A 13,008-nucleotide genomic window follows, 5' to 3' on the forward strand; every position below is an offset into this window, starting at 1 on the left:
AACTGGAATTGTCTTTTTTTAGTGCTTAATGTGATTATTAAAAGAGCGCCTGTAAGTCAAAGTGTATCATAATGTTGGAGCTTTCCACTCCTTTTACTCCACAAACCATGTGATTATCCCCTCCCTAATACTGTTATGTTAGGACATTTACATTGAAAGCTAATCTGATGTTAACATTTAGTCCAAAGATTACACCCTCTTGGAGCCACAAGCATGACTGTAGACTCTGAGATCATATTCAGGCATTAATTTTGAAATCAAATGTTGATGGTTCACATTTGTGTGTTTGAGTGACATGTGGCTCTGGTGTAAAGGCTGTTGAGGACCCAAATTGCTAATGCAAATGCAAATTCAACTGAAATCTGAGCCACTTGCTTACAGGACAAACAGCATGTGACTGTCAAATCACACACTTCCCTCAAAAGCTGCTTCCCTGGAGTTTGGCTTGAACAGAATCTTCTTCATAAAAAACACATTATAAAGTTTCCTATTGGTCCACATACTCCTTTATTGTGTGTGCAGTGTGAAAAACCAAACAAAGAAACACTGATATAATCATTCAGACGGCTGTCCCAGAGCACACATCAGATATGAATCCAACCTAGAACCACAAATGAACCCACATCTGATTTGATTTGTTCGCTCTTCCATGAGAAAATCTGAAACCATGGACTCCGATCAGACTTTCTCACACCCGATTCCCTGCCTCTCCTGGAGTCACAGCATCTCACGGTCAACCGCTGAAATCTGACATTTCCTCTGTTCTTGTTGTCAGAGCACCTGCAGGTTTTACTTTAACAACATAGTATTGATATGGCATGCGCAGCTGTGGCATTCAGATACAGTACAGAGTGTAGGTCGTTTGTGATTTGAAGACCTCAGAGCCCATTAGCATGTAGTTTTCCAACACACCCCTGAAAAAAAGATGTGAATTAAATTGTGCATTTGGAGAATCATTACACACCTGATGTGTTTATAGTCTAATTTGTGTGTCTGCTTTTTTGGCATTTCTGCTTCCTCTAAAGTTCCAATTCAAGTTCTCCATTCAGGTGATTTGACTTTAGGTCCAGTTTACAGATTTTTATTTATCTAAACACCCACATGGTCTGAACTGAATTACATGAGTCAAACTGTTCACGGGTACAGGATGACAGAAGGGTTAAAAGATCTGACAGGAGCATTCTTTAATCAGCCCACAAATTCTGTACTGACTGTGTCTTTTCTTTCCAGAGAACTTGTGATAGTCTGGTTTCCTCCGGGCCAGTATCAGCATATGTAAGAGAGCAAGCAAAGTCCCCGCCCCACCCACCCCCCCATTGATCTGAAACTGCGGTTACCCCATGTGACACTTGAAAAGACAGTGGTGAACAACACAACGTAAGCAGAATATCTGCAGCTTTTCCCAAAACAAAGAAAACTCTGAGTTTAGTTAATGAACCGTGATGAAGTAATTCATTAATATGTTATACTGTTTGTGACTCTAATACTGAATTGACACTGCTGCAGGTGGTTTAATGATAAAGTGATGCCATTCAGCTCCACTGCATGTGGATTTTCATTAAATTGAGAATTGATATGCTGCTGTATATCTCTTCAGGCTTTAAATTAAAATAATAAAAGACTGGACAGCTGCAGATTCTCAGAGAGATATTTTTTTTAATCCTGGCAAAAGCCTTCCATCTTCCAACTCATGACCCTTTCATCAAAGCAACTTTTAAATAGAAATTTATTCTTTTCACAAAATGGGCATGACACCGCAGGATTGATAAATAAAGCTTCATCTTGTTCCAAAGAGCTGCAGGTGATCGGTGCTTGTGCCAAACTCACAACAGAACATTGTGCCTAAGACACACATTTTCTTGTTATTTGTCAAATTGTTAGTAACTTGAAAAGGGGAGATTTTTAAATTATGTGACAAGCTCAACGTTCCCCCCCTCTCAGAAAATATGCTTGTCCTCTACTGTGCAACAAACTATTTTGAAGTTCCAGAATTGAATGAATCGAGAATTCTCCCATGAGAAAAGAAAGACAGGCTTTTTAATTCTTTTCAACAAGTAGAATTTAAACATTTTGTAGGAAAATTTTAGAGGTGGTGGATGAAGTACAGAAAAAAGTAAAAGTCAGTAAAAGTAAATAAATACATTATTTATATTTGATTTAAGTATTAGAAGTAAATGTACTCGATTATTTGTGGAATAAAACACGGATACAATCATTGGTATAATGTCCCGACAGCTGGACATAAGGTGAGGACACACAGAATTAAAGAGCCACTATGTTCTATTGTTTGATGAACTTTGACATGGCAGAGGGAATTTGACACAGCATTCCTTCAAGGCACATTTTACCACCAATTCAACAGCTTTATGTCTGAATATAGACCATTAGTGTAGGGTTTCCTCTTTAGCTGTGTGCACTCCTGCATGGTTAATGCAAACTTGGTACAATACGCCAAACACTTTGAGTACTGCTAATACTGTACATTGATTAGAAATGTAGATGTTTTGGAGTAAAAGTAGCCACAATAAATCTAAGTAACTGAAGTACAGATATGTGAAAAATTTACTTTTAATTTAATTTACATTTCTTTTCAAATATAGACCTATGATATCAGATGACCTGAGCTTTACAACAAATACATCCAGCATTTTCTCCCTTGTTTCTAATACTGATCACAATATTAGTGATGTTATAGGTTAATACAATAATGTTACTTGTTAATAACTTATTTTCATTTGTTCAGTAGACTTGTTACGACAGAAGCTGCTTAAAAAAGTGTCAACAGATGCAGAAACTATTTCATACAGTATATTTACATATCTGCACTGGCCCATTGTATCATGGGAGAAAACTGTGATTTGCAGTATAGACTATTAAGTGTCCCAGTTTACAAACTAATGAGAAGTCAGTCTCAGCTCCAGGCGACATTATCTGATTTTCCACTTTCATCATGTAAGTTTGAATCATTTCTGGGTTTTCGTTGATGTTGTTTGTGAATCAAATGGTCTGAATCAAATGGTCTGCTGATAGCAAAACTCCTCTGAGTACTGTACAGTACGCCCCAGTGTTTGGCTTAAGTGGAACTGTCTGATTTTTAGATGAAGCGAACACTGAGGAGGACACAAAGAACACTAGATATCTTTCAGGGGCTTTAAACACATAGTGGTTGTAAAACATCCAGTCACACTGGACCTCGTAACTAGGAGAGAAACTGGTGGTAGCTCGATTTAAGTAAACACTACCATGAAGTGTCCCAGCTGTCATCGGTGGCAGGGCCCACTATGGACAGGTTTCCAGCCAACACAATGAGACATACACAGACAGACAACCATTCACACTCACACTCTCTGCCATGTGAGACAGATCTTCACCAACTATCTACAACTTACTGCAACAGTTTCTTGATATATATGCACATTTTGACACTTCTGTGGACAATATGGGAACATGCTGCGTTATTTTTACACAAAATTGCACAATGTGCAGTGTTTTATTAGTATCGTATTTTATTGCATTTTTTACTTTATTGATATCTTATTACTTCGTACATATATTATTATGTGTAACAGCTACTGCAACACAAACATTTGTATAAGTATCTATCTTGTTTCTATCATTCAAACTGGAGGAAACCCACGCAAGCACGAGGAGAACATGCAAACTCTGCACATAGAAGCGTTTCAGTGACAAACAGCAGAGAGAGTGTGAGCAGAATATTAGTTCTTATCATTGTTTGTGTTGCTGTGTGTGTGTGTGTGTGTGTGTGTGTGTGTGTGTGTGTGTGTGTGTGTGTGTGTGCGCACATGTGGGCGCTGCAATCCATCTTTGCATGTATCACACTTCTGTTATCATCTTGCATTAGGTTCACGAGAACAACGAGCACATACCTTCCCTTAATAAAGCACAAACACACACATTTAAAATGATGTGGACACACTCTGGCTGACTTCTCCGCACTATTTTTAGGAAGCGCTTGATTGGTGTTGCAGCGCACAGGGGAAGGTGAGCTTATCTGAACTTCAGCACCTCCTCGGACACACAACTGACAGTCACACCCGACAGAGACAGAGAGGGAGAGAGAGAGAGAGAGGGAGAGAGAGAGAGAGAGACAAGAATGCAGTCATAGAGAACGTTTTGTTACGAGATGGAACGAGTGGTTCAGAAGCTGCTTTGTGCAGGTTGATGAAAGATTTGCAAAGAATTTATGTGAGAAAAATAAGAGGGCAATTAACTGAACTTTTTGACGTTGGTTTTAAAATGATTAGTGCTAAATGGGCAACTGACCATTTTGTTAACCCTGCGAGATTATATATTAAATGAAAACAATTTCACATTTTGATTCAATATTTTTTATAGACAAATGCCAAATGTGTCACGTCAAAATAATGGTACCTCTGTGAAGGTGCAGCCAACCTGCTTGAGATTTGCTTCTTGTTACTTCTTCTTAAGGACCAGTTGGAGTTTATCTGGTCGATGAGTGGTGCACAATTGCAATAAATTGCCTGTCTACAGAGGAATATCACTTTTGTTGCCCCTTGGAGTCTGGGGCCCTTGATCAGCTGCCCACATTTCCTGTATGGTAATTCAGGTTTGACAACCGTTGATCCAGTTGTGCGTAGGATTTTGGGTATGATGATGGGACCACGTGACACCATTAGTGCGGGGTTTCCACTTTAGCTGTGTGCACTCCTGCATGGTTAATGCAAACTTGGTACAATACGCCAAACGCTTTGAGTACTGCTAATACTGTACATTGATTAGAAATGTAGATGTTTTGGAGTAAAAGTAGCCACAATAAATCTAAGTAACTGAAGTACAGATATGTGAAAAATTTACTTTTACTTTAATTTACATTTCTTTTCAAATATAGACCTATGATATCAGATGACTTGAGCTTTACAACGAATACATCCAGCATTTTCTCCCTTGTTTCTAATACTGATCACAATATTAGTGATGTTATAGGTTAATACAATAATGTTGTTAATAACTTATTTTCATTTGTTCAGTAGACTTGTTACGACAGAAGCTGCTTGTGCGTATGATTTTGGGTATGATGATGGGACCACGTGAGACCAGTTCACTTCCAGATAGTCCCCCCTAATCTGACATTTTTTTCCTTCTGTTTTGGCCTTTTCAGCACAATTGTGACCACATGTGAACAGCATGAGTTGGGTTTGTTGTTGTACAAGAGGATGCTACAGTTGTTGTCTCTGCAGTAGGGATCTACAGAGCCACAACAGCTCCAGCGGATACTGGTTGTTGTCTTGTATATTTATTTATCCAGTCATGGGCTTCATGCTCCTTCCTGAATAAAGACTGAACTGACAAATTGGTGGAAACAGTCTTTGTGTGAGCTTTGCTCTTTCTTTATAGTTTCCAGCTTTAAAAAGTGGTGCACATGGATTTTTTTTAGCACTTAGGGAAAAAACTGAAAAATGTGACATGAGAGTGAGAGGGGTATGACCATGAAAAAATCCCCCCCACCCCTCCCTGACTGAAAGAGACTAAAAACAACTGAGACATTATTTCATTTTTTTGGGTTATTTTCTGTCTTTCTCAGAACATTTGGGGTTTATTTTTTGTTTTATTTAGAACAATTTTGTTCTCTGATGCCGTAGGTCCATTTCTGTAATCCTCTTCTGAGTATGTCAGGATTTGAACCATGAATGTTGCATCTATGTGATATGTGCACTAATATATGGCCACTGGGGAGTCCACAAATAAGATATTTGGGTATAAATCAGGCCAGGCAGCGATAGTCTAATGCTTAATGTGCGTGTGTGTGTGTGACAGAGAGAGAGTCCCACAGCCCAAAGACATGCACATTAAGTTCATTGTCTGTAGGTGTGAATGTGAGTGTGAATAGTTGTCTGTCTGTGTGTGTCTCTCTGTGTTGGCACTAAGATAGACTGGAGACCATGATGGTAAATGGTAAATAGTCGCTTATAAAGCGCTTTTATCCAAAGCGCTTTACAATGTTGATTCCCATTCACCCATTCACACACACACATACACACCGATGGTGGTGGCTGCCATGCAAGGTGCTCACCTGACCCACCGGGAGCAACTTGGGGTTCAGTATCCCAAGGACACTTTGACATGTAATATGGTGAGTCTGTCCTCTGCTGGTCACACTGTGGCTCTACAGCTGAGCTGGAATGTGATTGACAACGTATCAAATGGAGCATGTAACACATAAAAAAAGAATCATTTCTTAAGTGCTCAGATGTGCAGGCTGAAATCTAAAGTGTTGCTGAGAAAAACATGTAGAATGCTGTGTAGAGCTTGTTTTAGCTCATTAAATGAAAACAATCACCTTTTCACTTTTGTAACTTTAACTTTTGCAGTGTTTGTGTGTGGATGACTCAGGCTGTACCACCAGTAAAACATGCCGAAAATGCACAAAGGTTTGGTGCAACAGGCCAAAGCTGCGTAACAACGCTGTCTGAACATGTCGGCGGACGTGTGTGTGTCTGCATGTGTGTGTTTTTCAGTGGCTGGTGGATTGGATGAGGAGGGGCTGAAGGGGGGGCTGTGGACAGCTGGTCTCCTTTCTCTCCCAGCATCCCTCCTCCTACTCCTCATTTGTCTTCTCTTTGCTTGTAGCACCTCAGACATTCTCTGACTGCAGAGCAGAGTCTGTACTAAGCACTGGCTGCAGTTTGGACATTTGGACAGACATTTACTACCTGATTGACTGGAGTAGTCAGTTCCCTGGATTTTGACTGACAGGCTGATTAAAATCTGACTGGCTGATAACAGAGTAAGAGTGTTTGAACAATGTTTCTCTGGAACAGTACAGCTGCTTTACTAATGGTAGTATTGTTTAATCGTATTTAATCTTTTTTCTCCATCCCTCATGTTGTCTCCTTTCCTCTCCTCTCTTCTCCTTTCTTGTCATCTACCTTCTTGTTGTTTCCTTTCCTGTCCTCTTGTTCCCTCCTCTGATCTACAGATGTTGACCATCTCTCTGCTTCTGCTGCAGTTGCTCCTTTCTTCTCCTCCTGCCTCCTCCTCTCCTCTGACCAAGGTAAACCCATCTCATCTTATCCTAAAATATCAGAGCTGCCGTTTTAAAACTAAACAACAACACTTGATAAATTTGACAACTGTTTCCAAACTCTGAACAAGCTCAACCTCAAAAAGATAACTGTTTTCTTTTCTTAATGTTCTGTTGATGTTCTTAGTCCTAGTGACACAATTCCCTGGTAATGTTTACTTGAACTAAGCTATGATGGTGATCTTGGGTCATTGAGCCCTTAAATAGTCTTTGGTTTAATTCCAACAAAACCATGCAGATGATGTCCAGCTACACCATGAAAACAAGAGAACAAATGTTCAGTGATAACTAATGTTAGTATTAGGGGTTATTTAATCACTTTTGGAGCTGAATTGTTCATATCCAGTAATATCCATTAACTCTGAAAACACTGGTGTTGGCCTAAAAATGCAATGTCCAGTGTTATAGTGTTATAAGTCAAGTTTGTGTGTGTCTTTGGGTCAAAGGAGCATAGATGGATTAAAGAAAGGGTCTAATGGGCACAGGCCCAGGGGTCTGAGAGGTCCATGACAGCCTTATTTCTACTGGTTTTGTGTCTCTCTCAGCACATGATTTAGGAAGGTGTTAGCATGCCAAGGCAAAATGTAAAAGTGTCTAAACAAGTTAACAAAGCTGCTTCTAAAAGAGTCCTTAGGTATGTGTGTGATTATGGTTGTCAGCGGCTCATGTCTTGTCTCGGCCCCTGCAGCTGGAAAACTGGTTTCAGCTCTGTGCTCGTTGGTTCAAACCAAAGTTTCCTCTGCAGCTCTTTTATCACCTCAGCATCAAAAAAAGGTGTTGAATGATTAAATCTACTTTTTAGCACGATTCAATTCAATTCAACTTTATTTATATAAATTCATAACATTGCATTACATAATAAAGTTAAGACTAACAAAACAGAAAAATCCCTAGCTAGATACCAAAAGGTTTTGCCTTCCATTCTAATGCATTCTGTGATTGAAGAGGTCAGGAGAATACAGTACAGCGAGGTCTTTCAAATACGATGGAGCTTGACCGTTAAGAGCTTATAAGACCCCCTATAGGTAGGGAATTACAGTAGTCCAATCCAGAAGTGACAAATGCTTGGACTAGTTTTTCAGCATCACATTTAGAAAGGAGGCTCCTAATATTGGCAGTGTTTTGTAGGTGGAAGAAGGGATTTGTTATATGTGCAAGGTAAAGGACATATCCTGGTCACAGTAGTACTGGAGGCCAAAGATATGTCATCTAAAATAATTCTATTGTTAGCCAGCATATTTCTTTCATTTTTACAATACAATAATTTCTGTTTTGTCTGAATTTAGAACATCCAGGCCTTTATGTCTTCTAGGCTGCTTAAAGTTTGACTAATTGATTGGTATTATCTGGTGGTCAGCTAAAACAAAACAAAACAATCAGGGAAAAACTATGGTGCAAACTATGGTGCCTGCAGGTAAACTTTTGTCCTCACTATTGATGTGATGTTCAGACAGAGATTTTAAGAGTTATAAATCTTATTATACATGGTGACCAGTGGGGAGCAGTGAGGGGTGAAAAAATCTAAAGGACATTATATATCAGCAGAGAAAAAAAATGGGTGATCATTGTGTGTGCCTGTGTGTGTGTGTGTGTGTGTGTGTGTGTGTGTGTGTGTGTGTGTGTGTGTGTGTGTGTGTGTGTGTGTGTGTGTGTGTGTGTGTGTGTGTGTGTGTGTCTGTGTGTGGTGCAGCAGATGTCAGCTGCAGAACCACAGGCGACAGATGTTTGTATTGTTTGTGTGGGTGCTCTCCATGAACCTTTGTATGGAAAAGTTTTAAATATTTGGATAAAGCTTTCAGTCGCATCTTATTGGGACTTTTTGAAGTCTAACACTTGGTTTTAAGGTATTTAGGTTTAATGTTATAGTAAGAGTCCAGTTTGTGGTTGAAACCAGAAGCAATGTTGGGAAAAAAGTTAAGAAAAATGTAAATTTGCTGAACTACTCTCCAGCTGCCTCAAAATATGTGTGTGTGTCAAGAGCATCATTGTCATTTAAAGTGGCATTTGTCTCTCCCAGTGGGAGGTCAAAGGTCACCATCTGCAACACACACACACACACTTACTGATACACACTTCCCACCTTCCCATTGTTTGCTTTAACTTTGTGTTTGTGTGTCAGGATCAGTTGGTGTGTGCCAGGACTTTCTGCGGTGCAGGCAGAGAGTGTGTGTTGACTGACAGAGGAGAGCAAGTCTGTCGCTGCTTACAGGTAAAATCGCTGTTTTGTCTATGTGTATAAATACTGCATTATGTCATTGAAATCCTAAATAATTGTTTGACTTTTCCATGATTGTTTATAAAGAAGCAGGAAATAGCTCCAGAGAGCTTCACTGATTCAGACAATGTTCTAATATTAATAACAGGATTTGTTTATTTCTTCTCTCGACATGTTTTAAGGTTTACTTCTTCTCATAATTTTTTAAAGGGACATTTATCAAATGTTTCGTCTATTCAGCATTAGATTAAACTAGTTAGTAAATAACTTGTTACCTAAAAAAACCTTGATTAGTGCTTTTTATTTCTTGTAGATTTTACTGTTGTTCCTACATTAAAAGGTACTGCCTCTGATACTGTCTCTCCATCTCTCTGTTTCCCTGTTTCTGTCTCTCTTTCTCACTGTCCCTCTGTCTCCCTGTCTCACTGCAGCAGTGTGGGGTGTCAGAGCACTGGGTCTGTGGCAGCAACAGGAAATCCTACAGGAACCACTGTGAGCTGCACAGAGATGCCTGCATCACCCAGACCAAGATACACGTGCAGCACAAGGGACACTGTCTGGGTCAGTCTTTAAAAACACTTATACATACATACAGACGTGGACAAAACCCAAAAAACAAGCAAAAGTAATAGAGTTTGTTGTATTAAAAAAAAAAATCTATTAAGTTTTTTTCTTTTTATTACTTTTGTCAGTTAGAAGTTATTTCCGAGAAAATTGTGGCTTCTTCTTCTGCTGTAGAAGGCTCCCAACATGTTTGTCTATATACAGGCTGTGGAGGATTCCTATATGACTTGTGAAAGATTTGTGTTTTTGCAGAGAAACCAACAAAGACAGATGTGAGCCCGAGTAAGTCTGCAAATTATTCATAAATTAACAAAAATTCGTTTTCAAAAATACAGGTTTTGACTCTATCCACAGAGTACATCAGCTTTACAGTCTTGCGTTGTCGGCCTGTGTTTGCAGTTGTGTGTTTCACGTCTGATCGCGACTGGCTGAGAGAGCAAGTGATCCAGTGGGTTCAGGAGGAGGTGAAATTAAATGCGTCGTCAGCTCATGACGTCCTGGAAACATACTTTCAGGTCCGACCTCTGTTTCTGTGTGGTGTTACTGACTGAAAACCATAGGCCAAATCATGAATAACACCTTTAATTGTTTGAATTGTTATTTGACTTTAGCACTGTTGCTGATTGTGTAACAGAAAAACAATTCAAATAATGCTCCCCCTCGCAAAAAAGTCCTGTATTTTATTTTTTGATTGCTGGTTTAAGTCTGTGTTTGTGTGTCGCAGACTTATGATAACGGGGATTCACAGCTCGATTCCAGAGAGTTTCTGGGCTTCCTGAAACATAACGAGATGGCCCTCAATCTGACATACTCCCAAACTCTGGAGATTAACCTGCTTCTCAGGTACACACGCGGACAGGCACACACACACACACACACACACACACACACACACACACACACACACACACACACAATAGTGGAATGAATGATTAATAATCTTCCATTATATATTTAATAAGTGCAGTTAAGTAGACACAGTTATTGTTGTCTGTGGTTTTAGTGTCTGCGTGGTGATTGTTGATGATACCATTAATTTAGTGTGTATGTCTCCCTCAGGTCTTTGTGTGTTGATGCTTTGATTGCGCTGTCAGATGAAAACGCTGACTGGAAGCTGAGTTTAACAGAGTTTACGAACTGTCTGACGCCCACCTACCACCCACCTGAGAGAAGTAATCACTTACACATAAACACAAACACAGTAGGACACATAACCACAACTAAATAAAAAAAAAAAACACTGTGACTGCTGTATCACTTTCTTCAGATAATTTGAAAATATGAACAGAATAAATAGTGGTTGTCATGTCTGTTCCCTCACTGCAGAGTGTGCTCTGGAGGATGAAGTGTTTGAGGATGGTGCTGAAACTCACATGGAGTGTAACAAGTGTGTGTGTGCCTGTGGAAACTGGGTCTGCACTGCTCTGACCTGCAATGGTGAGGGCACACATGCAAACACTGCTGACCTCTTTAGGTCATTTTCTTTACTGAATTTAGCCGAGATTATGACAGTTGGCTCTGTTTATGACCTGATGTTTTTTGTATTGCAGGAGAGTTTCAGATGGAGGAAGAGGCTAAGGAAGGAGCAGAAGAAGAGGAAATGACAGAAGAGGAGTGGAGCAGGAGAGTGGCTGAACTGAACAAGTTACAGGTGGCGTGTTCAGATGTGAAATGCAATGCATTTAGATTTTTTTAATCAAAGCGAAAAGAAGTCTCACCACTTTATTTGAAAGTTGCTTTAATATGTACAAGCAGAGACCACAGTGACGCAAATATCTAAGTTGATTCTATTTGCAGAATGAACATTTGAACAAAATAACAGCACTTGAATGCATCACCAAACAAAATGTATAAACACTTCTATAATTATTGGATAATAACACAGTTAGTACTCCTGTGCTAAAGAAAAGCAGCTATACCGTTTTGCAACAGTGTTGCAGCGTCCTTGAATGCACCACAAAGTCCAATTTACACTTCCATTCTTAATGGACCAAGTTCCAAAACTAAAACTCCTCATTAGGCTGAATGGAATGTTTAATGTTAATGTATAATATGTTATGTTGAAGTTAAAAGTACAAAATTTGGTCACCAACAGCCTTTTACCACTTCCAACAGGACACCTTCACCTGAGGCCACACCCTTTGCACCTATACCAGCCAATCAGCAGCAGACAAGTGGGCGCGAACCCCAAACAAGAACATTTCACTGCTTCAGTGCAGAGCAAAGTCACCACTTCATATTTCTAAGAACAGTTCAAAATTAATCTACAATTCTTATTATTTCTCTACAGCTTGTAGCCTGCTCTATGTATTTATGTGGGCATATACTGTATTTAAAGTTTATTTAAAAGTAGCTTGGCACATTTATTGCATGTCATATCAAGCTGCCAATTGTCATTATAAATGAATACATTTGTCTTTAAAAGCCAGTAAAAGACTCAGGTGAATGATTTGGGCCTAATGAGTTCACCGTTACACGTTACGTTTGTATATTCAACTTGCGAAGTTAATGCAAAATTACTTCAAAACCTGTGGCTCTATTAAACACATTTTTATGTAAGAAAGTATTTGTCAAAGTCTACATTATGTGTATGAGACTAACTGCAAGATGTGTCACGATTTTGGCTGACTTCCTGTTTTGTAGTATCCAACTTCCTGTTCTCTAGACAACTTTCCATCTTACTCTGACTGCTCAGCTTCTCCGCTCTTGGTGATTTCTACTCATTTGCAATTGTGGCTCATTACTCATCAAGTTATGTATCTGTTCGATTGTGCATTTGCACTATTTCCTCCCTTTGTGCTTCAACGTCAAGATTAACTCACCACCACAGCTACACCCTCCTCACTCACCTGCCACCTTGAAAGTCCTGTCCTTGTTTCCAGCCATCAGCTGCTTCAGCAAACCATATCATTAGGGATGATGGAACACGGGGAGTGAAAATAATATTCAGAGACATTCTCATGTACCTGACAAGTTGATCAGTCACTCCCTAGAATTCTTTGCTGCCTCTCCCTTCCTGCCTCACCTGGGAGCCCAAGCTTTCAGTCCCTCCCCATCCTACCCTTCTCTGTGCAATAAATATCCTAAACCTATTCTGTGTACTTGTTATCAGTTATCAAATTAACTAAGATTTAATAAATATTCAAACTAAATACATTAGGGTCTT

General features: G+C 39.5%; 1 protein-coding gene across 2 annotated transcripts; it reads left to right on the forward strand.

The window, feature by feature from the left end:
• Positions 1-6,586: 6,586 nt before the first annotated feature.
• On the forward strand, positions 6,587-12,934 carry LOC137131404 (follistatin-related protein 1-like). 2 transcript variants are annotated; one of them, XM_067512625.1, is made up of 11 exons: positions 6,587-6,766; positions 6,959-7,033; positions 9,183-9,272; positions 9,713-9,839; positions 10,095-10,124; positions 10,242-10,357; positions 10,567-10,685; positions 10,902-11,014; positions 11,169-11,279; positions 11,393-11,493; positions 11,958-12,934. In XM_067512625.1, exons 2-11 carry the CDS (start codon positions 6,959-6,961, stop codon positions 11,970-11,972), a joined length of 897 nt encoding a protein of 298 aa, XP_067368726.1. In that variant the 5' UTR covers positions 6,587-6,766; the 3' UTR covers positions 11,973-12,934. The 2 variants fall into 2 exon arrangements, with proteins under 2 accessions (XP_067368726.1, XP_067368717.1); XM_067512616.1 differs by having other exon boundaries at positions 6,588-6,766; positions 9,710-9,839.
• The last annotated feature ends 74 nt before the right edge of the window (positions 12,935-13,008 follow it).

This window comes from Channa argus, chromosome 1 (assembly GCF_033026475.1).
Source record: "Channa argus isolate prfri chromosome 1, Channa argus male v1.0, whole genome shotgun sequence".
Classification (NCBI taxonomy): Eukaryota; Metazoa; Chordata; class Actinopteri; order Anabantiformes; family Channidae; genus Channa; species Channa argus.

Coding starts and splice junctions, on each gene's coding strand:
- LOC137131404 (XM_067512616.1), top strand. CDS start 6,959: ATGTTGACCATCTCTCTGCTTCTGCTGCAGTTGCTCCTTTCTTCTCCT. Junction 7,034..9,182: donor CCTCCTCTCCTCTGACCAAG/GTAAACCCATCT, acceptor TTTGTGTGTCAG/GATCAGTTGGTGTGTGCCAG. Junction 10,358..10,566: donor TCCTGGAAACATACTTTCAG/GTCCGACCTCTG, acceptor TGTGTGTCGCAG/ACTTATGATAACGGGGATTC.